The following is a 24,868-nucleotide window of genomic DNA, read 5'->3' as shown; positions in this document are numbered from 1 at the left end:
GATATGAGGAACCGTAAAGGGGGAAACGTAATAAGGAACGTATGTAGCTCTCGAAATATGGGAATGTTGATGCTGCCAAAAGATCCGCGAGATTAAGACTTAATGCAAGGACTCGAGGCCATTTAAGATTCATGGATCCAAGAAGTAGAGGATGTCAAAATTCAAGTATGCGCAAGAAATAAAAAATGCAAATTCAAGGGTGTAGAAAGTTGAGAATGTGAAAATTTGAGGATCTAAGAAGTGCAAATCATAAAGATTTCAGAATTTGAAAAGTCGAGCATATAAGAATTTAACTTGATAACTTAAAAGGTCGAAGGTTGCACCCTGATAGGGTACTCATCCTGTTCGAGGATGCAGAGAGCTCGCGAGCTCTGCAATGCCCTGGCAACAACGAAGGCTTAGTCGAGTCGGTTCGTTAAATTTTAAAGCGAAGCTTTCAAGCCCGTAAGCCTTTGAATTTTTGGATTTTAAAATTATTATATTTTAGAATTTAAAAAATCTGATATATATATATATATATCTTTTATATCTCTTGTCTCTTTCTATAATTTTTAATCTCTCTATAAATTTTTTTACATTTTAAGTTTTATAGCTTTATCGATTATCAAATTCCTTAAATCCTAAATCTTGATAAATTTTAAATTTTGCAAATCTTTGAAGACCCGCAAATTCTGGATTTCCTTCACTAGGTTCATCTAATTTCTAGAGATTAGATTAGGTTATTTGAATCCTAGATTCCCTGGATTCCTCAAATTCCGCGATCTCCTGACCCGTAAACCCGACATTATAGGTTCTTTGACTCTGAAAATGAAATCGCGGTCTTCCATTCGGGAAATCTATAATTCAATGAATCGAAGATCAAAATGACTTGAGATCCAGCTAGAAAACTTGAAATTCTAGTCACTTATATAAAGTTTAAAAAGTTATTAATCGAAGAAATGAAAATATTCGAAAACCTGCAATCTTATGGTTTTTATAAATTCAAAAATTTATAGAATATTAGTAAGTGTAAACGTAAAAGTATCAAATATTCTGAAGCTAATGAACTCTCTTCAGAACAGACAGTTCTATCGTATCAGGGGACAAGAACAACTTTCGGCTTTTTAAGTTATCAAGTTAAATTCTTATATGCTCGATTTTTCGAATTCTGAAATCTTTATGATTTCAGATTAGACAGGCACATATACTGCTTGACATGATTGCACCCAGCTATTCAGACGTGATTATTCGGTGAATAATTCGCGCTCTAATTAGGAACCAGACCATTATTCTTCCACACTGGAAATTATTCCAGCGAAACTATTACAGTCCACCAAACAGACATTTACCCGATATATAGATCAATTATATAGATCAGTTCGCATTAAATAATTTTCCGGATTAGATTGTCGTTTTATATAGAGCGAAATATTACAGATATTTACATGGAACTACAATTAAGAAGCTTTAGATCTTCTCATCGGATCTTTAGACACCTTAAATCCACTCTCCCTTCCTTGAATCCTACCTCCTTAGGACTATTAAGCGGACATGGTGGCCAAGCAAGGTGCGCAGGCAGGTGCAATACCTCCCTAACGATCAGCGCTTTACACCCATTCATTCACGCAGCCATTCGTATAGAGGACCGTAGCTTCCACTTAGCCCGATAAGAAAATTCGAATTATCTCACGTTAAATTATTCGCGAAACTTAAGTCACTATCTTTCTCGAAACTGATCGAAATAAGCGCTTCTCGGCGGACACGAATGCTTGATAAGGAATTCAGACCGGTTGGATATGAATTCTCTTTAAAGGATTACGATCCCTCTGCACCCTCTGAAGTATCGGATCGATTACAGTCGGTCCGATTAAGCTCCAGCCATCAATACGCTCAGCTACCAATCCGGACAGGCAAGCAAGCAGACGAGAAAAAACTTTAAACTTAAAGACGGGCAGGTAAGGCAGGCAGGCGTTACCTCGCTTGGATGTGGTGTCGGCTAAGCTGCTAATAAATCCACGTACGGCAATCACGAGAACAAAGAGTCCACAGTGTAGCCACATCTTTACGTCTTAACAACATTGTTTAATTCCATATTACATGACGCTCGTGAAACACTGCGACGATGGCGGCGGCTGCTGCGATCCCGACGGGCTTTACAGGATTATTCATTACTACGCGCATAATCACCGACGTTTACCACCTCCTCGATCATTAGACGCGGCACGCGGAGCCGAGCGGAACGGAGCGTAGCGGAGCGGATCGGAGCGGATCACGAGCCCGATCCTCCCGACGATAATGCGCTACAGATCGGTGTACCAATCTCGGAGATACGAATAGCGCGCTCGCGCGAGTGGCTGTATGTGCGGCGACGAAAAAAACGACAGAAAAACAGCGGAGTCGGACACGTCGCGCGAGCGGAATGTAGCCGAGCGAAGCGGAGCGGATCTCTCCTTTTCTCTCTTTCTGTCTTTCCTTCTCCTTCTCTCTCTCCCTGTCTCTCTCTCTCTCTCTCTCTCTCTCTCTCTTTCTCTCTCTCTCTCTCTCTCTTGCTCTCTATCTCTTCCTCTCTGACCGTCTATCTTTCTCTTAGTATCAATCAGTCTCTCTCTCTCTTTCTCCTCGTTCTTTCTCGATCTCTCCTCAAATCATCTCCCGGCGGTTTTCTTCGGGGTTTTCGTGCACCGTCGACCGACGACGAGGAGGCCGACCGCGAAGGGAGAGCACACTACTTTCCGGCGGCTTCTTCTTCTCAAACCCGGAGCGGATTGCGGCCCTACTACTCTCGCGCGCGCGCGCGGCCAGAAGAGAGGAAACTGCCCGGACCGAATCACGCCTCGGCTGCCATCTTCTACCTACGCCGGGAGTCTGGAGTATGAAAATATTCTCCGCTCCCTCTCTCTTCTGGTCCTCCTCCTCGCTGCCGCTCCCGCCAGCCCTCGTTCTTCTCCTCGTCACTCCCTCCACCTGCTCGCTACCAACCCCACACGGCTCGCACGCTCGCTCGTTCGCTCGCTCTAGCACGCCCGTTGCATTGGTAGTCTCTCTTTCTTGCGCACCCCCGCGCAGCGCACCACCAGCAGCTTGGACCACCACCTTCTCTTATCGATTCCTGCGCCATTCCGCCTCCCGTCATTCCTGTCAAATCAATAACGCGCGCCGGCCGCGCCGGCGGCTTCCTCGCTGCCGCCGCGGGGGTAGAAGCGGCATCGAGATGCGAAAACCCCCTCTGGCTGGGGTAGCGCGCAGGGCATGAGAGAGGATGAACCCTGGACCAGGTGGCGGGAGCTGCCATGGAGCATCAACCGCCTGGAGATGGTGATCCTGCCGTTTGGCTGGATTCTGCGGAAGAAGGGTGCCGACATGGTTGTGGAGAAGATGAATGGTGAATAAGGAATAGAGAAATGAGGGAGGGAAGAGCGGAGCGCGAAACAAGATAAGGCGAGCCGAGGCGAGCAGGGAAATTGGAGTAGAAGTATTTAGAATCAAATATCGGTGGGATATGAAGTTGAAGGAAACGAAGAATTAAAAGGCTCGCTTTGTATTTTGATTTCCCGAATTTTACATTTTGTATAAAGCTTCGTTTTCTTAAACCTTCTTGATTCTGAATACGCGCGTATACGGAAAAGAAGGGGGGCAATGTATAGAAAGAGATAAACTGAAGAAGTAGAGAGAAGAAAATGAAGGATAAAGTAGAGATTTATTGTATATTTTTGGATTTCTTCGAAATCTTTTTAGAACGTTATGCAGGTGACTAAAATTCTATCGCAGCTAGACAAGTTAGATGAAGTAAAGGAAATGCTAAAAATATGCACAAATTTATTAAGATAAGGGCAAACTAATAATCAGAGGAATTAGTCACAGAAATTTCATCCTCGGTTTCATTAATTGTTAGCAGATATTATGAAGAAAATACGTACGCAAACTACTAATTGGCGGTATGATCATTAGCGTCAATCAAACAAGTAAATTGGAAATGAAAGGGAATAAGGGAAGAAGAGGGGATGAGGCTAAATTAGGCGGCCAATAGTTAGCATGGAGCACGAGATATTGGAGATGGTGGATCAGGTGAAGATTGTGGAACGAAGAGCAGAGGAATTATTGAGGTGCAGTGGTAGTGGTGTGTGAGGAGCGTTTGAGATTACTCTGAGTAAGAGGAGATCTGCGGATGTTGCAGCTAACTGAAGCAGTTGGAATGAAAAGAATTAAGGACCTATGAACCGGAGGGTTTCAAAAACTCTTGGAATGCGAGACCCCCTAGATAGGCGAGCGCTAAATAATTTAGGATCTCCGGAACATAGAATTTAAAGAATCCGGATTCTGCAAGTAGTTTGCAACAAATATGAGGCTTAGACTAACCGGGGTACGGGGAATATAAAAGCACGAGCGTCTAGGATTCAAGGGAGCTGAAATAATTCATGAGTTACGGTATCCAAGATTCAAGAAAGATCTAGGATCGAGTGAGTCCACATTTGATGATACCATTATTCAAGAAAGTTAGGATCTACATACACACTGGATTCAGAAAATTTATGGAACTGTAATTTATCTGGAATTTGTTTGAGAACAAAATCTTGCTAATTTTAATTGCAATAATTAGAGTTTGATACTTTCCATCATCTATTAATCCTCGAGCAAGAAAGGTCGGAGTTGCTTCTTCCTGCAGAATTCAATCTAATTGCTGTTTGTGCGACTCGGACTCCTGGTAGATTTATCATCATCAGAATCTTCTTACCTGCTACTCAATCTTACAGCGAATATTGTCTTCGTGAAGTTTTATTTCAAAATTTAAACACACCGAAGCTTACACAGCTTGTAAAAACAAGTGCTCTGCCATTTATAACTGACACAGCTGTTTTATATCAACGAACTTATTCGAGAATTTGAGTGTCGCAATGACTGCCCCTTAAGATGATCATAATTGTGTCTGATATAAATAATAAACTTAATGAAAATCTCAAAGCTTTTTGACACGTTAATTATTCAGAATTTAAAACATATAAAATCGGAAATTGCAAGCAATACATGATACATGTGATAAGAAGAAAGTATGTATATTAAAGAACTTATCAAAAAATTTACTTTTTTTCGAATTCAAGGAGAATTTTAATAATTAAAAATTTTAAGCTTTTAAGATGTAAGAGATGAATATATTAGACAAGTATGAAGTATTTTACAATTTCTAAAAGAAAAAGAAAAAGTAAAATTTCTATAAACTTTGTTTGCATTGTTATTTATTAAGATGACAAAATAACGGTTGAAACTGTTTTGGCATGTGTCGAAACTGTTTTGTAATAATGAATTTTGATGTGTATGATAGATAGAGATCGGCAACAAGGCACATGAGAGATTCATTCACGTGTCTAAATTTGGGTCACCGCGTAGGCTGCACACAGCAGCCGATTCGGCTAACTTTATTTATTTATAACAGACAGCGCGCGTGAGTGAAATAGCATTATGTTTCGCACATTTGGCATAGACACCACGTGTGCATTTTCTGTTAATTATTAGAAAACTGAATTATGCAAAAACCTATTTTATTACCTTATTTAATATATTTATTTTTCGTATTACTCAAAATAATTATGTAAGATATATTAAGTTTTAATTAAAATAATTTTAAAAAATTATTTGCTTCTTTATATTTTGTTGATAGACATATTTTGATTGTGATATATTTTGTTCTTAACAAAAACAAATAACTAAATATCAACTTTAATTAAAAACAATTGCTGAGTAATTCTTTTAAGCATTTAAACAAACAGTCAAAATGTTGTCAGTGTTAGAAAAAAATAATATATAAGTGAATTTCTAACAAGAATAGCATGCATTTACACAAACGTCGAATGTAAAATAATAATTATCTTTTAATAATGAAAGAAAAAAGTCGAGCAGCCTAGTCTCTCCCTCTTTACCTTCTTCCACCTATTTGTTTATTTGTTTATTTATTTATTTACGTATAGTAGGTACATTTCGACTGTATATTAATCCGTAGTCGAGAGAAATAGACTCGCGTTCGCAGTGGAACTTATTCGCCGTGCGCAGAGTTCGCCGTCGTATTTTCTGCAGCGAGGAAAATTAATAGAGAAAAACGCCGTTCTTTGCGTCGGCGGAAAACAAAGTTGCTGTACAGTATGAAATTTGACCAATCTAGGCGAAGAAAAATGCTTTACCTGATTACGTTTAAATATTTATACCTTGTATTTTTTGGTTAGATCTACATAAAAGAATCCTGAGATTTAGAATCCAAAGGCGATCTCAAAAGAGAAAACTTATCTTTTCGAAATATATTTCGCAAAACGCAAATATTAATTTTAAAATAAAATCTTAGTGGTAACATTTTTACTGAAAAGTTGACATGTTAAATATTTACAGAAACAACTAAATTTACGTAAATTTTATTATTAACTTAAAACGACACATCTTTCTCAGATTATAAAAAATAAGTAATTTTTTTATTTTTAATATTCAAGATTTTTACGTAAATTATATTTTTTAGATATAAGTCCCGAATTAATGCAATTAAATTAGTTTTTTCTAAAATGTAGATGTGGAATGTAATAATGAGTAAAGTATCTTTGTCCTCTTTGACTGGGCAAAAATTTCATGTTGTGCGACGACGACAAACATGCGCGCCGGCCACCGAGATAAACAATCGTAACTTCACGTCATTGTAAAGTGGCAGTCGTGTAAAAACATCCGTCTAACATTAAGTAACGTTATAAGCTCGACGTCAGCGCGGAACATTCCCCTTCAACAATCGAGCAAGCTCTCTGGGCATTATCCTGCGACGCTTCTCTACTAATCTTTCTAGTAAATGCATCGGTTGCAGCGGTGCGATGGAAGGGTTAACCCTTCCTGTGTATGTGCCTGAAGACGGGGTCTGTCGAACCCCGTCAAAATTGAGCTTTACGAAATGAAAAATTTTTATCTTCTTCATAATCTTGATTTATCTATTTCTAAATGAAAAAATAGGGTTATATATTAGGCTACAAATGGCGTGAAATCTATTCAGAGTGCTGTGGATACCTAAGAATGAACGCCATGACATACGCGCCCAGAAAGGGTTAACGAGGAATGTCTATTGTTGATGATGCTCTCATCATAATTTTGCACCGCCTTTTTGTTGGTGAATTTTTTTATCGACGATTATTGACGATAGTCTAGGTGTAGTTTCTTAAAAACAAAATAAAATTTTGTAGGAGAGATTTGGGATTTGAGGAAATATAAATAAAAAGATTGAAGAGAAAGGGATCCAGGCAACTTGGATTTAGAGATCTGTTAATCCAATTGTGCCAGAATCCAAAGAAGCGAGAAAGAATAAAAAATTGAGCTGTCGTTTTTATTAGTAATATTCGTAAATTCGTTTAGACACCATTTTGCAGGAAAATTCACGAACAAAGTGGTGCAAAAACTCGCTCGCCAGAAAATCGCACAGGATAATGCGATTGTCGCTATTGTGCATCGAACTCATATTATATAATTTATATATCTATATATATATATATATATATATGTATATATGTATATATATAGATATATATATATGCATGTATTGTATGTGACTTATACACCTGGCAATTATAGATCCCAGTGGATAATCGTATAATACGGTTTTTATTATTTACATTCTTTCTGCACTCTCGTCAAACACGCACACGCACACTCCCACGCACGCGCGTATATATGAATTGTATATATATGTATATACATAGACACATGTGGTCTACGTGTATTTTTCTTTTTTTATATTGTGAGTGTACGTTATGCATTCATGTATATATACACATATTATACTCCGTAACGCGATAAAACGTTAAAAAAGTCATCATCATCAGTACATTAATTCTCTCATTTTCTTTCACCGTTAATGCTTAAAAAACCTTAATTCGCTCTACTTGTTGTATGTTTCGTTTTCGCAGTGTAGGATTGTAGATCATGATTAGTTTTTATATTATTAACATGCCTTTTTTTAGAAAGGATATAGTTTATATTATTTATATATATATATATTTATATATATATATATATATATATATATATATGCATGATGTGCAAAGAAAGCGCTCGCGTCATATTTAACGGTAAAAAGATGTTCTTATTTAAGAGCGATAAATATTGTAACAATGTACTTATAATAATGTCAAATTGTATAAATATACACATAATACGAACCTATACTTGATTCGACAAAATCTTAATACAAATAATTATTAATTTTGTGTGTGGAAAGATAGATTTGAATTCAAATAACTTATAACTTGAATAATCTAGAATCTAATTAATTTAATTTTAAAAATAATTAAAATTTGTATGTATAACTTAATATCTACAAGCATTCTAAGATAAATTATTCAAAATTTCAAACTTTTGGTATTTTGTAAGGACTCCGAGAACCTGAGAAATCTAGAAAAAAAATTCTTAATACTTTATAATTATAAAAAGACTTATGTAAACGTTACAAATAGCTACTTATGCCATAAATAATTTCATTTCATATAATATAAGTACATATTACAATAGAAGAATTTTTAAACATAATGCGATATGAAAAGTATGATACAATACTTATAAGAAAAGACCATGACAATGTGTATGAATGCTTTCTTGACACACTGTATACGTGTATAGGGGCAACATGCCTCTCGCGAGGGAAGACTCCTCCTAAGTACTTCGTCCTGGATAAATCTCGCAGGAATTCCTGTCTTTTGATTTACTCCCCTACTTCATTGTTTCAAATCTTACCTTCGTAAGTTAACGCAATTAATTAATTACTTCATTCATTTACTAATACGAGCTAATCGCTAAGTGGCAAGAGTTGCTAAATGTACTTCGCGATCAGTATGAATATTTATACGAAGTGCTCCGAAAGTTTCGCGCGACGTTGAAAATTAATTTCTCCTATAAAACGTGCAGTATCTTGTTTGTAAAATGAAATTTATCTCATTTGGCTTCAGAATTACACAAATGATAGAATCTGTCAAACGGATATTTCAACAAATTCGTTTTCAAACGTGCGTTTGAAAAGCTCAGGATGAAAGAATTTGGGAAACAGAGAATTCAAACGTTTATAAATTCAAAACAAGTTGAGTATTCTTAATAATTCTAACAAGGATTAAGAGATTGATGATTAAGTAGTATTAAGATTTATACATTGAGAAAAAGATTGTCGTCGCAAAGACAAAGTAGTAGCATCGAGTGCTCTCGACACACATCCCGATTTTCCTCTTTGGCACATGCTTTTGGAACACCTGTATAAAGTTTCTCTTCTGCTATATCGAGTAGTGACTATGTCCTCTTTTTTTTTAAAGTAGTTAAGGGTTATTGTAATACGGTCATGCAGATACATAGAGGTAATCATGATGCGAGGTTGCTTACGCTAGATCTCTTATGGTGATCGTCAGTTGCTCGCTGCAGATCGATCGATCGATAGGTCGTGAAAAAGTCGCGTTATTATGATGGAAGAATCACAATTACATCACAATCCGATACATAACGAATTGCACAAATAGGATTAATATCGCAAAAATCTCTTATAAAATAAAGCCTTCTTCAACATCAATAACATTTCATATCGTCGGAAACATTCGCAAGTGTCGTAGATAATATAAATTGCTTAATAATAAATACTTAATAGTAAATAATAGATAGTATAAACATTATTAATACATTCACCGCCAAGCGTATTTTATGTGACTTTTCGTTTACGCCAATTGAATTATTTTATACTAAAAAGAACAATAAAATATTTAATTTATAGTAATAAATTTACAGTATTGAATTGCACAAAAATATAATACGTGACGTATTTATTTGACTGTCGTCCCATCGACAGTCATCGACCGACAAGGCGTAAACGGAAAGCTCAATCACCGGTGACCGTCATGACGGTGAATGTATTAAGAGTAGCATATATAAGGATATTTCGAAGATCTGAAGAAATGTAGCAAGAGTTCAAGGATCCGCGCGCGAATTCATGCATTCTATTTCAGAAAAATGCAAAAAATTTGTGGCAATTATAAATAAGTGACTAATAATCTCGGCGATTATTGAATACAAAATATAAGATACTTAATAATTATGCGAATTTCTGTTCAAATAATTCCAGGACATTGTACTGTTTGTGCAAAAAAGGATTATAGGGGAAGACTACGTATAAATAAACAACAAAGGCCATGTTCTTAGTTTAAGGTGTGTATATGCATGTGTGTCTATATATGTGTGTGTGTGTGTGTGTATAGTATCTGCATGTACCAGAAACAACAGTTCCAACTTATAACAATTCTTTTATTCCTTTTAACATGCATTATTATTTTATTGTAAATATTAATATTAGTATTATTTGTGGTTGTTTTATCATTATTATTATTCATTATTATTTAAAGTGTACTACGAGACCAGAAACCTGTAAAGGGTTTTTTTTTATCGTGGCATAGTTTTCGGGAGTAGAAACTTTCAATTGCAAAAGCATACGTTCTTTTACAACGGAAAAAAAATTGTACGATTATTCCGATCAGATCTAAACTCTTCTATTCTGTTTGTATTTTTCTCCCTCCCTTTCGTTCTTCCCCCCTTCTCACATTATTCTGATTATCTTAAATTCACGTGACCCTTGAAAATCAAAGTATTGAGATTCGATGAATCGAGGATCCGAGAAGTTAACGATGCGATGGTCTAAGGAAATAACAGCGGTCGAACGATCTAGGAATGTCAGATCTAAGAAACCCAAGATCTTACAGCGATTTAAGATCCGTGAAATCTTAAATTGGAAAAAAGATCTACGTTCAAAAAGACCCTCCGAGCAGGACTTTAAATCCAAGAGGACCCGCATTCCTAGATTCCGACAATTTTGCGATCCAAGCGCATCACGCTCGAAGGTAAGATGATCGCGAACGAAGTACGAGATGAGATAAGACACATGGAAAATCTTAACGCCAACGGAATGACGAGTTTAGCTGTTTCCTCTGTACGTGGGTGTCTTTTGTTGTTATTTTTTTTTTTTTAGTCAACCTCAAAATTCGCTTTCGAGTGTTCCTCGAGTTGGCCGTAACCATGACGACCTGTACGTATAAAGTGGTTTCCCCACGACAGTTCGCTGTGTGTTATTATATATAATATATGTATATATCTATATATGTATATATTTATATACGCTATCGAATAACTCCCGCGCGTCGTGTGCCGCATCATTTCTCTTTCTCTCTCTTTCTCTCTCTTTCTCTCACAGTTGTTCGAGTATACTTACAATAGAAATATATTAAAATTGCAAAGTTTCACATAGCTCATATCTCCAACACGTATATTCATGTAATACATTCGCTAACGTAAATTCCGAATGATTCAGATTATGCTGTTACACGTAATCTATACGCGCGCGTATGTAAGCATATGTATTTTTGAAGTATCGTTCGAAACTTTCAACTTCTATCCCTCTCATGAAAACTCGATATCTACATAATTGCTTCTTAAACAAAATATACAAATAAAGCCTAATAATTTTTATAGTAAGAATATAAAAAGATAAATTCCACAAAGTCTTGTTATAAATTTGAGGGAAAATGAAATACATAAAAATTCTCCCGTTGAAATTTAATATTTGCAATATCTTTCTTAAATAATTATTGTTTACGGTAAGAAGAAATTATGTATGTAATTACGTATTGATATATCCTAAGGGAAGAGTAGAGAGCTTTGAGCGATGCTACCTGTGTACTCCGCTTCGAATGAATGACTTTCATTCGCGGATCCAGTCCGAGAATCGTAGCTGCGGTGAGCTAAAATAAGTAAAATAGGTACTAGATTCCACTTCTATTCTATAAAGAATTTAGAATTAAGAGAGAAAGAATTAATAACTGAGCATGCCAAAAATACTTAAAATGTTTCAAACATTTCATTAATTTAGAAAATGCAAGGAACTGAGGATTAAGAAGTTGAAAGAAATTTAAAAAAAAATTAAAACCAATTGATTAATCCACATTATCCGAAAAAAATCAGTTAAGTTATTTGGATCACGTGAAAAAATTAGTTCCGAGGAATCTAGTACCTAAGTGATCGAAGATCGAAGAATCCGAGGATCCAAGGATCTTAGGCTACGAGAACATGTTTCACAAATCTACAAAAAGAATTTACGTCGGCGAGAAACAAACAACTTCATCTCCCACCTCCATTGTTATCGCGTCGCTTTGTCATCAGCTTTGACGTCGATCTTCGCGCGGTTTATGAGTCGTCCGCGATGTTCGATGAATTAAAGGCAGCCACGCGATACACTTAGATAAATACAGATGTATTTAATATCGATCTGAGCATTCTATGGCGATCTATGAGTTAATGCACGTGCTTACCACGTGTTATCCATTCGCCATTCGATTATCATCGATCATTTCCGACATCGATTGATCTTGCACCTTCGCGAGATTTTCATCCTCTCGATCGCGGCTATTAAAAATATAAATTAATCCCTTATTGCAGAACACTTGTATATTATTTATGAGAGAGCAACGCTATGACAGATTTATTTGCTGCGTTGCTAATTATATATTTGTAAATTATAATTTTTTCAATTTTCGATATCTGTTAAAAAATAAATTCCAAAATGTTTCGTCAATACTCACCCAAGAAAATTTAAACCAAGAAAAATTTTGATCTGAAAATCTTAATCTGCAATAAGAGCTTAAAGATTTTATTCAACAGTTGAAGTTCAAAAAGCTATATTTATCTTGGGATTTTATATCTGTGAATCTACACAAATTATCCTAGAATACTAAAGTGATATAAATGAAAAATATTATTAAATTAAATAAATTTTAATCTTATATTGATAAAACTTACGAAAACTGCACTCAAAACTTGCAATAAAGGATTAGGTTCTTTATAATGAACGAACGCACTACGAACAAAAAGAAAGAATTATCTCATCGAATTTAGCCGAGTCTTGTCGAGTCGAATTATTACGCTTTGTATCTATTTATGCTTCTTTTAGTTTATTCTCCTTTCTCTCCTTCTTTCTCCGTCTATCTCTCATTATTTCTCTTTTACTTTGTCACTTTAGATACGGCAGTGTTGTGGACGGTTACGGAATCGACGTCCGTAATCCCAAAAATTTTTCCTACAAGTATACACGCTAGTTTTAATAAATACATATTTCAACAACCGTCTTTAGAACTAGGTTTTTAATAAACTTGTATATTATATCATATTACACATGATTCCGTTACGTTGCGATCCCCTTCTTCCCTTGCTTTATTTTTTCTATTCTTTTTTTTTTCTTATTAAGAAAACATATTCGGAAGAAATGTCGCTTCTCGTCGATCTACCCTCTATCGTCTTTCGAATTTCGAATTAGATTCCTCCCTGCGACGCGGATGTAATTCGCACGCGTCACTCGTTTTTCGCTTTTCCGTGGATCTCATCTTTGATCCGAGGATTTCAAGAATTTCGAAGAAGCTGTCGATTTTATTTATAAGACTGATATAAAAAGTCATTATAATGACAAATGACTTGGCACAATGTTTCGTAAAAACTTGAGAACATTTATCTAAATTTCCTCAATTCGAAGATTAATAGCCACAAAATCCCAAAACACAAAAGTAAAGCTAAACAACAGTGGCACTTAATTCTCGATAGTCTCCTAAGACTTCTCTTTATATTCAGATTCCATCGAGATTAACGTGATAGCTCTAGAAATGATTTAACACACGGCCCTAAAGAATCGCAAATGTGCCAGGATTAGTGAAAAAAAAAAAAGAATTTTTATCGAGTCTCAGGCTCTAAAAACTTAGATCTTAGGACCTAAGAAATTTAGAATTTACAATGTTTAAGGTCTAAAGTACTTAGGATCTAAGATGTTTAGATCGGAAGTCTGTTCGATTTAAGATACTTGGAATCTAAGGCACCTAGAATTATAGTGTTTTAGAGTCTAATTGCAAGATATCTTACATTTAAAATTTAAGGTGCCATAACTTAAGGAGGCCAAGATCCAAAAAGTTCCGTATAAACTACAATCCAAGAAAATTATATTCTCCATAATTCAAAAATCGTAGGAATTTAAAACAAAATTTGAAAATTTTTTCAGAGAAGCTTAGAATCAAACATTAAAAAAATATATCTTGAATTGAATATAAAGATATTCTGGATATTTCTAGAATTGAAAATTTTTTAGACTTTTTAGGAACTTGTAAAATTAATATTATAAATTTTAAGTGCACACAGAATTTTACACAGAATCCTAAGATTTTACAGGATTATAACATCGGAAATCTCCTTAAAAATCCTATGGAATCCTATAAGGAGAAAATTCCGAAATCTTGTAAATCTTTGAAAAAATTGTAGGAATATCCTGAGAAATCCTAGAAGACTCGATTTAAAAAATCCTAAGTTCATCAAATCTTAAGCGATTTATTCTGCAGAACTTTCATATATTTGGCACAAGACAACGCTGCTATATCTCTTAATCTTAGAAAATTCCTAGAAAATGTTAAAAAACCCCAAACTCATTGGGAATCCTTGAAGGATCACAAAGATCCTAGGAAAATTCTAGGAAATGCTATAGACTCTCAGAAAAAATCACAGAAAGTTCGAGTTTAATCAGTTTTCAAAAAATCCTCGGATTTAATGGAAATACCACGTGATATCCCCGTTCTTATTTCCACTGACAACGTGTCCTAATTTAATAATAATCAGGAATAGGTATAATCTATCTATCTATCTATCTAGTAAACCAGCATCATATTAAAGTCTATCCTCCTCCTCTTCTTCGTTATCCTCGTTATTCTCTTCGGACTCCTCTTTGTAGCCGGGATGCTCTGAGATCGCGTAATAATTTCCATTGTAGATCACCCCGAGCTCCCGCAGGACATCGCCCCGTATGATCGCCTTGATCGTCCAATTGTAGCACTCCTCGCTCTCGCTCTCGCGATCCAGCCGCTCGACGTCGAGGATTTTGGAGCTAAGTCGCTCTAGTATGATGCCAATGTCCTTGATGCTAAGGTGGTGCTTCTGTTCGACCGTCAGCTGATCGATCAGTAACAAAAATTTCTCCGAGGTCACGATTTCGTCCTCCATTATTGTGTTCTCCGTTTCGGACTCAGAACTGTCATGCTCTTGATGATGGTGGTGATGATTATGATGTAAGTGGAAGCCAACAGCACCGGCTAGACGCGAGCTTGACTCCTCGTCAGCGGTATCGCGAAAACGAACATGACCTTTGCTAAGGCCAGGTCGCTTGGTGCCGTCCGATAGGGAGGACGGCGGCTGTGGCGACGGCGTTTGCGTTTGCTGCTGTTGCTGTGGATGTGGATGATGCGGATGTTGATACTGCGCATGCTGCGCGTCCTGGATCGGCGACGTCGCCACCGATTTGTGTACAGCGATTCTGCGGCCCTCTTCGTGCAGGGCGCAGCAGTGGAAATCGCACTCGCCGATAGCACCGCCGTCGGCGCCATTCACCGGACTGCCGTTCCGCGCGACCGGCTGATGAATGTGGTTGGAGCATTCGGGTGTGTGGATGTGGATGGTCGTACTGTCGAACGAATTTGTGCTTTGCTTCACCAGACGGCCCGGCATGTGCGATTGCACCGGTTGTTGCTGCTAGGATGAAGATAAGCTTACAGCGTGATAGGAATTTAGTTCAGTTTGCGTCAAAATTTCAAAAATAAGACACCTAACATGGTTGAAATCAAAGACTTAAACGATTACAACAATGATCTAGTTCACTTTCTTCAAATCTTTAAAGAACTAATGCCATAGAGAACATAGAGAACTAATGCCATATTGATCTCTCTAATTACAAGTAACGCAATGAGTTGTCAATTGATTTAGAAAATCGTGATTGATAAAAAAAACTGTCCACAGATAAAGCGCTTAGATTAGTACGGCTAACAGATTGGTATGGTAGATCATTGTTGAGATTGAAAAATTCAGTGCAACGTTGAGCTGACCTATTTTCTTAAAAGCATGAACGGATTAATTTCCTCAGGACTTTAAGAAAATGAATTACATCACTGTCACACTGATCTTTTCAATCGTAGATTCTGCGGTAGGTTTAGAAACTTGCGCGATTGAACTAAAATCTAAAGATGAAACGCTTAAAGTAAAACTGTAAATTGAATATACCATATCGTCATGATTTATCACAGTGATTCGCGGGCTGGTGTACCGCGACGGGGCAATCTCGCCGGGCAAGTGCGTCGTCTTGCCGTCATAGCCGAGCTTGTCCAAGCTGGTCTGGATCACCAGGGACGGCCGCTGGGCGCCACTCAGGTCAGCTTTCTTAGTCGGCGAATACTTGGAGGTCTGGGCATCTTGGCCTGCCTTCGCCTGCTGCTGCTGCACCTGCGACGACGATGGCGAGCGCTGGTCCCAGTGTAGTACCACTGTGACTCGGCCTTTATTGTCCATGATTTTCCACGATGGCGTCTCATCGTGCAACTCCAGCGCGTGGATCGTCTCGCAGACTATTTTCGGGATCGCCGAAATTGCTGAGAAAGAGAAAAAGAAAAGGAGTTATCAGTTATCGGTGGACGCGGCTGCGGAGGGATACGGGTGGTGTTCGGTGGTGCAAGGCGTGACAATCAGTGCCAGTGATCCATCGCAAGAGTGCGAGATCCACAGATCTTAAGGAAGCCAAGAGACTTACGGATTCAAAAGTCTAAAGAGGTTTCGGGTGATAAAGAAGATTGTCTTAAAAAATCCAAAACATCTAAAGAGAGCTTAAGAATAGAAGAAAACCTACTTGGTTGATCGTTTAAAGGCTTGTGTGTGTGTAAGGATTCAGTTTGATCCACATGTAATTCAGTTTGATCAGTTTCAATTATATCAGTTGCCTCGAGATTAGTTTCCTCAACCAAGTTGTCGATTTCCATCAACCAAAGTTGATCGTTGTAATATCTCCTTTACATAGCAGCGCGTATGACTCTAAAGAAGCTATATATTCGAGGGTTCAAAAATCTAGAAAGTCGAGATATTTGAGAACAGAAGGAAAGCTACTTGGTTGATCGTTAAAGGTCTCTATAAGAAGATACAATTTTTACTTGTGAAATGCTTCGATGAATCTAATTTATCGTATGATATACGTCTAAAAGGTATCCCAACTATTTTCATCTTTTAAATCCTTAAAAAATTCTCGTTTTCTTTAGATGTCTTTTAAAATTTTCTGTCGCTCGTGTTGCTTCAATCTTAGTTTCCTCAACCAAGTTGCCGATTCCTCCTAAAGTCGATCTGTGTAATGTCCCTTTTACCTACCAGCGCGTATGATGTCGACGCCAGTAGGACACCAGCGTTCACCATGCCGTAACAGGAGCAGGATCGTGTTGTTTCCTAGTGTCTTGAAGTACTCGCCGTCCTCGACTTGCGTGCCGTCCGACTCCAAAACTAGCGAGACATTCTCGTTTTGTGGCACGCCCAGCTTTTCCTTACCTGAAAGCAAGGGTTGGCCAAAGGGTTGGGGTGTCAGATGGCGTTCAGGGTTGTGATAACGCTTTAACATCAGCGTCAGTGTGCGTGTAGGCGTGTGCGTGCGCGCGTGTGCATGTGTGTTACATGTATCCCGTGTAAATGGGTGTGCCACGTGTCGCATGTACTGTGTAATCGTGTGAATGGCGCGGTTGCGAATAATGGTGGTGCGTCCTCGAACGAATGAACGAACGAACGAACGAACGGCGGCGCTTTGTTTCTGAGAAATGTTGCGAGAAATGTGTGTTGCGAGAGCGACACTTTCAAAGGAACTTTACAGATAATGCAATTCCGCGCCGCGATACGCTGCGCGGAAATATTTCCGACCGGAAATATTTCTTCGCCGGTCGGCCGGACAGGTGGAAAGAGAGTGCTCCGGAAGGACAATGCGTGACGCTTGCTTGTAAAGAGTTATCCTTAGCGTAACACGCATGGTTTTTTTTTTTACAAAGAATCTAACATCTTCCTCAAAGTCTTTCTGAAAAATTTTTTTAAGTTTTCTTCCCCGAAACAAACATTTTCTTTCAAAAAGATGTTTTGTAAGAAAAGAACGATATCTTGTGACCAGTAATCCAATATCTTAAATATCATCAAAAAAATATACATCACGTTCAATGCACTACTACTAATTTGAGTGCAGATTGTTTTAATGAATTTAGGAAGCAACTTTAAGAAGCATTATAAACACAATTTGGCTTTCAATTGCTTTTGCTTTAATTTATTAAGTATAAAAACTAAACTAGACCTAAATTTAGATATTCCTCACCTCGGACAATCAACTCTTCGAAATTGCTAACGACCAGTCCTTTTCTTACGTTACGCCAGCTGTCCCATATCTTAAAAGGTCTCTTGGTCCGTAACTCCTGCGCAAGAATTAAATAATTAGTATTAATATTTACAGCAATTAAGATATATTATTAAAATACAAGTGATGTAAATTAATTAATATTTTTGAGCCAAGAATAGAATAGGAATTTAGGCTAGAAAAATATTAAAACATAGTTTTAAAAAAGTCAAGTATCAAAAGAGGAAGAGAGAAATTTTTACGTGATGGAAAGGGCATGACATCTGACATCGATTAATTTTAGTACAGTGAAAAAAATGTCGATGTGTACCGCACTTTAATGCACGGTAAAGTTAAAAATGGTTGACATTTGCGATTTATTATTGACCTTAAATGTTCTCCGGAAGCTCGTGCAAGCTTGCAGGCATTTAAAGCGCTTTGTAAAAATAAAGTTATTGAACATTAGAAAAAGGGTAAAACAGCAGACTTATGTTGGCATTAGTTGAAACATGCAATTTATAGTTTTATACAGCTTTTTTCGCATACAGTTTTAGAAAATGCAACATTGTGCAGCCTTGTGTGCATTTAAAATTTTGCGAAATTTTTATATGTAATAAATCACTAAAGTAAACTTTTCTTGCGCTTTGTAAAATATAAAAGAAATAAAGAAATGTCGCGTATAAGAAATAATTCACACACAAATTAAAAATAATTCGCGACAAGAAAAGCGTGTGAAGGCTTGAAGAGCCTGACCCCGGGAAACGCTTGTCGCCCAGATGTTAAATGGAGTAAATAATTTCCCAGCATACTTCGTACACATAGCGGCCATATAGAACGACTGATAAATAAAATCTCATATATGAAAACTATCAAATATTTCATTATTTTTTTTAACTTTTAACATAATGTCGCAACAGGATTGCATCTTATCATTTATATTTATTTATTTGCACAAGTCTGGTGCAAATTTAAATAAGAATTAAATGAAAAATATACGATATAACGTGCAGGACATACAGGATTATAAAAATTGTTCTAAGTTCATTAACATACACGACCGTGACTAACATATTGGCAATCGAATCAATAAAGTAACACAAAAATTATTTTAAAAAAATAGGGACCAACGTTTAAATGCGTGCAAAGTGTTCCTGAACTATCGCACTTTAATGCAATTACCGCATCTGGGAATTCGAGAGTTTAAAGAGTCTAGACCTAGATCTATAGGGCTTAAAGATTCACTCGAAATCCCACGCATCTAAGAATCTAAAGATATCCCTTCTCTCAGGTCCTGGAATCTATAAATTTGAATATTCAAATATTCACGATTTCTGCGCGAGCATTCAAAATTCGCAACGCAAACTCCTATATGCTTATGTTAGATTTGCATGTACATCAAGTATAACGTAGAACTGATTTATATCGAATCATAAACGCGATCCACATCTAATAATATTCATATTAAAAAGGTAAACGCAATAATGCATGGCGGGACACTTACGGCAACGGTTTGCACGTATCTTTCCACGAACTCTTTCCACTCGGAGACTCTTTGCGGATGGTTTATCGGATGGTGAATTATTTCGTTAATTTACTTTAATTTACTCGGTTTACTTTAGGAGGTGCATATATACTCCACACAATTTACTCGCGAATATATTCGTCTCCGCCTCGTTTCGTGCACTCTATCGTACTTCTCACTGTGGATACATCTGCACTCTTCGATCGGCGAGATTGCATCCCGCTAGCGACGACGTCGCTAGCGATCTCGGAATAATGCGAACCGAAGGGGTGCATTATGTTTGGGGTTGTTCCTAGTCCTCAACGGGGGTGGCGCTAAGGGTGTAGGACGCGTGCGCAGTTTATGATCGAAAGCACTGACCTGGTTTAACCGGTCTTAACTTGTAATATCGCTTATTTATTCTGTGCGCACAGTAGGATTTGCCGGTCATTCATTGTCAATACTAATATATCATTATTATATTTGTTAGACATTTGTAATTATTAAGTATATGCGCAAGATATATAAGTGCTCGATTTATAACCGGATGATAAAAAATATTCTATTTATTTATTTTTATTCCGTACGGACGCGAGTTATTGCATTAATTCGTTATTATTTTCCAAATTTTATTGTTTCTTAAAACTACAGATATTCCAAAATAGAAAAGTATCGGAATTTAAAGCACAACGTTTCGCGAGTGCTTATGCTTTTCTTCACCCAGCGATTTGATATCTACTGAAACACGCGAAGATCTACGGATTTAATTAACTTGAAGAATTGAAAGACTTAAAAGAAACCAAGAAGAACCTGAATCTAGGATCTAAGAAGACATAAGTAATATAACACGAGTTCATATAATAATTATACAATAATAATCCAGATAAATAATAATTCACAACATAAAAATACAGAGGAGTTTGATACGAGAAATCAGAGAGAATCAGAGAGAATTCAGAATGTACTCTTACATTAGAGTCAAAACGCCCAGCATGTTTGAATCCAAAAAATCAAAGATTTAAAAGTCCAAAGGCCTAAAATTGAATGTTTATCTTAGCAATACAAGTATCAACCTCTTTCATGTAATAACCCCTCGCATTCGCGAGCTCGCCGTGGATGGAACTTAGTAAACAACATCGCAACGTGCTAACGAGCAAATAGGGAACCCGCCTGCAGCTGCAACGTGAATGTACCCAGGTGTATCCCTTAACGAAGTATCGTCGAGAACCGCTGCCGTCGACTACTTCGCGAATTTTTGATTTACTTAAATCCGTCACACTCGGAGGATTCTAAAGTCGTGGAATTTGGAATAACCAACGAATCAAGAATAACGCTGAACAAATATTTAACAGAACCTCCCTTTTATGACGACGTCTTTCCGATGCATCCGCATTGAAACGTTCTTAGATATTTGCCCTTAGATATTTATTCGTTTTAAATATATTTTCTTAAGAAACTTAACAATTCGATTCTCCACCTATTTAGAATTTTTTATTTAATTTATTTATATGAGAGATTATGCAAAATGTGGACTCTCCAAAAATGCAAATTTCTTCGTTGAAACCACGAACTCAGGTGCATTCTTTAACAAGAAATCTGAAATATATTCTCTCAAATCCTTTCTTAATTTAAGTAAAAATTATTTAATTAAAAGTTTAGAATATATATATATATATATATATATATATATATATATCGTATACACATATATATATTTTTTTTTTTGTCCAAATTTGTTTATCTCACAAATTGTAAGTAGAGCCAAACAACAAATACAGAAGAATCTTTTTTGGAATATCTCAGAGGATCTGACATGAAACTGTAAATACGCGAAGAGGCTTTTACAATGAAACAAAAAGTATACAGGAATTTTGTGAAACGTGACAAACGATGATAAGGATTTTGCATGGAAGAGTCCGCGAACGTGCAGAACGACGAGAAGAATTTTGCGAGCATGCAAAGTAACGACGGGCGAACATAATGAGGTACAGAGCGTTCTACGAGCGAGAAAAGCATTCCACGAACGAAAGAGTAACATTCTCGCGACTCTGCTCTGTGTATAATTTTCAATATAAACAGGTCGAGAGAGAATATTTGCAAAAAGCGCATTGAATTTAAAATTTGTATCTTGCGGACTTCTTCAAGAAGATTCCAACAACTGTACAGTGACAAGGATTCCGGGATCTTGCAAATCGGTGAAGCAGAATCTACGAGCGAGTAGTGGGGTGTATTGTAAGAAGGCAATGAGGACGAGTCTATATGAGCGGGAAAAGCGTGAGGAAAGTTTCTAGCAGTAGACAAAACGGATGCAAGGAACTCTGTGAACACGTAAAAGCGACGAACTAGCTTCTATCGAGGAATAAAGTGATGAAGTGGACTTTGCAAATGGAAAAAAAATGTCAAGGAAGAACTTACGTGCGAATAAAATAACGAGAGAGATTTTACTAACGCTAAAAGCCTTGTCGAAAGTTTTATTAATATTAAGAAAATATTAATACTAATTTATACAAGGTGACAAGAGGGATTCTAATCATCCGCACAAGATAAAATGATGAGAAACTTATAAGCAAAAAGAAACAACAATAAAGATTAATTTCAGAAACATGCAAAGATAACTAATCGGCGCTTTAAGATAGTTAGGAATTATCTTAAAAGAAATAATTATTTATTATTATGAAAAAAGATGTATATCGCGAAGAGAATGCTAATAGAAAGAATTATTGATAATTCTTCAAAAGACAATCCTGGTGAAATGCTATTCTAAAGTAAAAAAGAAAAACGATCACAAATGAGGAAAATCTTAAATATTCCAGACCCGATTCCCTATTTATGAAGAGATACGTTCGAACATGTTTCCTCTCTATTTATTATTCCCCTTAGAAATCGCGGATGGTGATAAACGACTCGAATCATAACTCAGAACATGTCCACAAACTAGGACAACAGCAGCGAGTATCTCTACAACTATGTGCTTCCATATTACAAATGAAGAAAAAGCGTGTCCATCACAATGGATGCTATAGGTGCGAGGGGATTAGGAATTCTATGAATTATCGAGAAAACGTAATCCTCGATATCTTCAACTGATAGAATTCAGGAGTATCAGGGTGGGATTCTAAGTACACACACGCGATATAATTCAATAAAGCGAAATAAATCCTTACGGGGGCGGTCGGGCGGACGTTCCAAGTTATAAGCAAGGATTAATCGCGAGGGATACTCTGAACAAACACAATTCTGTAATCGGGCGGTTTCAGGACAATCTCAATCTCGTGAGCACATAGAGAAGATGTCCCCGAAAGAGCGAAATGAGGCCGTGCGATTCTACAAACGAAAAAGTGGAGCATTCGCGCTGACACCTCTTTATGGGAAAACCGCGCGTCTGTCGAGGCGGGGAAGGAGCGGGCTGAAGGGCTCGTCCCTTCGGCCGTTCGGCCTTGCCTAGAGGGTGATGCACTCTGGGGGGGTGCAAGCCGAGGACCGATCTCGTCGGGTGTCACGAGGTCACGTGAAAATAGGTCATCGAGAGGCGTCCTCTCCGCGGAGAGAGAAGACTCCCACGACGGGCGACGAGATTTCTCTCGTTCGCGATACAAAATAAAGCAGGAATACGAGATTTCTCCTTCCCTCTCCCACCCCTCCCGCGTCCCGCGTCGCGAGGATGATTCGCGGGGTGGATGCTGCATGGGCGCGAGAGATGGGAAGGAAGCTGCCGGAAGGATATGCGTACCTCTCTTGCCATTACGTCATAGCCCTGCAGGTAAGGAACCGTCCCAGCAGCAAGCGCGCAGCTTTATTCCGAAGGAACGACCACCAAGGCGAAGGGGAAGAAGGCTGCACGTCGCATATCGGGGGATGCTGCTTTCTGGTCGCGCTGCTGTCCGCCCAGCTTGCTCGCGAGTACACCCTCGCAAGGTGTCTCTCTCTCTCTCTCTCTCTCTCTGTCTCTCTCTCTTTCTCTTTCTCGCCTTCTCGCACCGTCTCTGCCCCTCTCTCCTATTTCTTCCTCTCCCTCTCTCTCCCTCTCTCTTTCTCCCTCTCTCTTTCTCTCTCTTTTTCTTTTCTCCTTTCTTCTTCCTATCGGGCGCAATACTTGGCTCGGCCGGTCGTCTGGCTGGCTGGACTCACTGACCGAATAGCGGCGGGCTGTAGCTACTGGCTGGATGGCTGGCTGACTAGCTGGCTGACTTGTATCACTGATCACGGCCGACAGACGTGGTGGTCTTCCCTTCCTCACGCGGCTGCTCCTCGCCGAGACGCTGCTCGCCGTTCCTGTCGCACCCGCGGCGCCGCGCCTCGCTCCGTCCCGCTCCCACGCACGCACGTACGCGAGGTAGACGAGAGCGAGGAGCGCACAACACCCTCCGTTATATCCCGCGATTAAAGCACGGCCGCCCCCGGCCGGCCGCCCCTGCGCTGCCGTGCCGCCAGGACAGACAGCGGGTGAGAGAAAGAGGGCGAGTAAAACGGCGAGGAGCGACGAGCAGGGGCTGCGGCGACGTACCGTACGTCCGTCGACGTGGACGTACCTGGCCCGACGACCGTGCCGTGCGTATGTGCGATTAACTGGCGTGCGTCTAAGATTTCACTGGCGCATACGACGGGGGCCCCCGCGAATTGTAACACTGGCTTCCTCCCAGCGGTTACTGCGGCGACTCCTAGTTTTAGATCGATTCTCCTACGGTACGTACCGCCGTACGCCGCGAGGGGTCGGAAGGGCCGCTCTGCATGTACCACCCTCTCCTGTCCGCCGCCCTGTCCCCTCCCCCCCCCCCTCGCCGACACCCCGCCGCCGCCTGAAACCCCTAGGAAACCTCGCCCCCGTGAACGCCACCGACAGCCGACACCTGCGACTACGTGGGAATGCCACCCCTGAGGATACGGGGTTGCACTGGGGTAGGAGATTTCGAGGGGTGAGACTTCTCTCCGTGGGTAAATGCCGGTCTTGATCAACGATCACGACGATAAAGTCGACGGAGTCCTGATAAGAGAGATCTTTCCTTCGGAATTCGATGAACAGGTGTTTTCCTGACCGAGAGTTGAAACGGAAGGTATCGAGTGGAAGTGGTCTTACAGTGGTCAGGCAGAGTTCAGTCTTGCACAAGGGGGAAATCTCCGCGAGACACTACGATAATATGATAAAATTCTTCGTAATCCGA

The 24,868-nt window shown here is 38.6% G+C and overlaps 2 protein-coding genes across 21 annotated transcripts in view; both read right to left on the bottom strand.

Moving 5' to 3' along the window:
• Positions 1 to 2,846, bottom strand: part of Mmd (disintegrin and metalloproteinase domain-containing protein mind-meld) — a 39,827-nt gene extending 36,981 nt beyond the window's left edge. For 14 of the 18 annotated variants that reach the window (XM_071701416.1, XM_071701418.1, XM_071701410.1 and 11 more), the window contains exon 1: positions 1,955 to 2,842. In XM_071701416.1, the coding sequence (XP_071557517.1) occupies positions 1,955 to 2,039 (85 nt within the window). In that variant the 5' untranslated portion in view covers positions 2,040 to 2,842. Of the gene's footprint in view, positions 1 to 1,954 lie in introns of all 18 variants that reach the window. The other 4 variants (XM_071701413.1, XM_071701423.1, XM_071701426.1 and 1 more) reach the window with 3 other exon arrangements.
• A 3,058-nt stretch (positions 2,847 to 5,904) lies between these two features.
• Drep2 (DNA fragmentation factor-related protein 2) lies at positions 5,905 to 24,363 on the bottom strand. Of its 3 annotated transcripts, none has more exons than XM_071701407.1 (5): positions 23,440 to 24,363; positions 18,191 to 18,287; positions 17,215 to 17,388; positions 16,087 to 16,451; positions 5,905 to 15,561 (listed from the first exon to the last, which is right to left on the bottom strand). In XM_071701407.1, exons 1-5 carry the CDS (start codon positions 23,449 to 23,451, stop codon positions 14,704 to 14,706), a joined length of 1,506 nt encoding a protein of 501 aa, XP_071557508.1. In that variant the 5' UTR covers positions 23,452 to 24,363; the 3' UTR covers positions 5,905 to 14,703. The 3 variants fall into 3 exon arrangements, with proteins under 3 accessions (XP_071557508.1, XP_071557509.1, XP_071557510.1); XM_071701408.1 differs by having other exon boundaries at positions 5,905 to 15,558; positions 23,440 to 24,362; XM_071701409.1 differs by lacking the exons at positions 18,191 to 18,287; positions 23,440 to 24,363 and adding an exon at positions 16,706 to 16,896 and having other exon boundaries at positions 17,215 to 17,318.
• Positions 24,364 to 24,868: the final 505 nt, after the last annotated feature.

This window comes from Temnothorax nylanderi, unplaced genomic scaffold (assembly GCF_030848795.1).
Source record: "Temnothorax nylanderi isolate EJ_2023f unplaced genomic scaffold, tnyl_v1.0 TNYL_tig0025_pilon, whole genome shotgun sequence".
NCBI lineage: Eukaryota > Metazoa > Arthropoda > Insecta > Hymenoptera > Formicidae > Temnothorax > Temnothorax nylanderi.
This window is presented reverse-complemented; position numbering and strand designations above follow the sequence as displayed.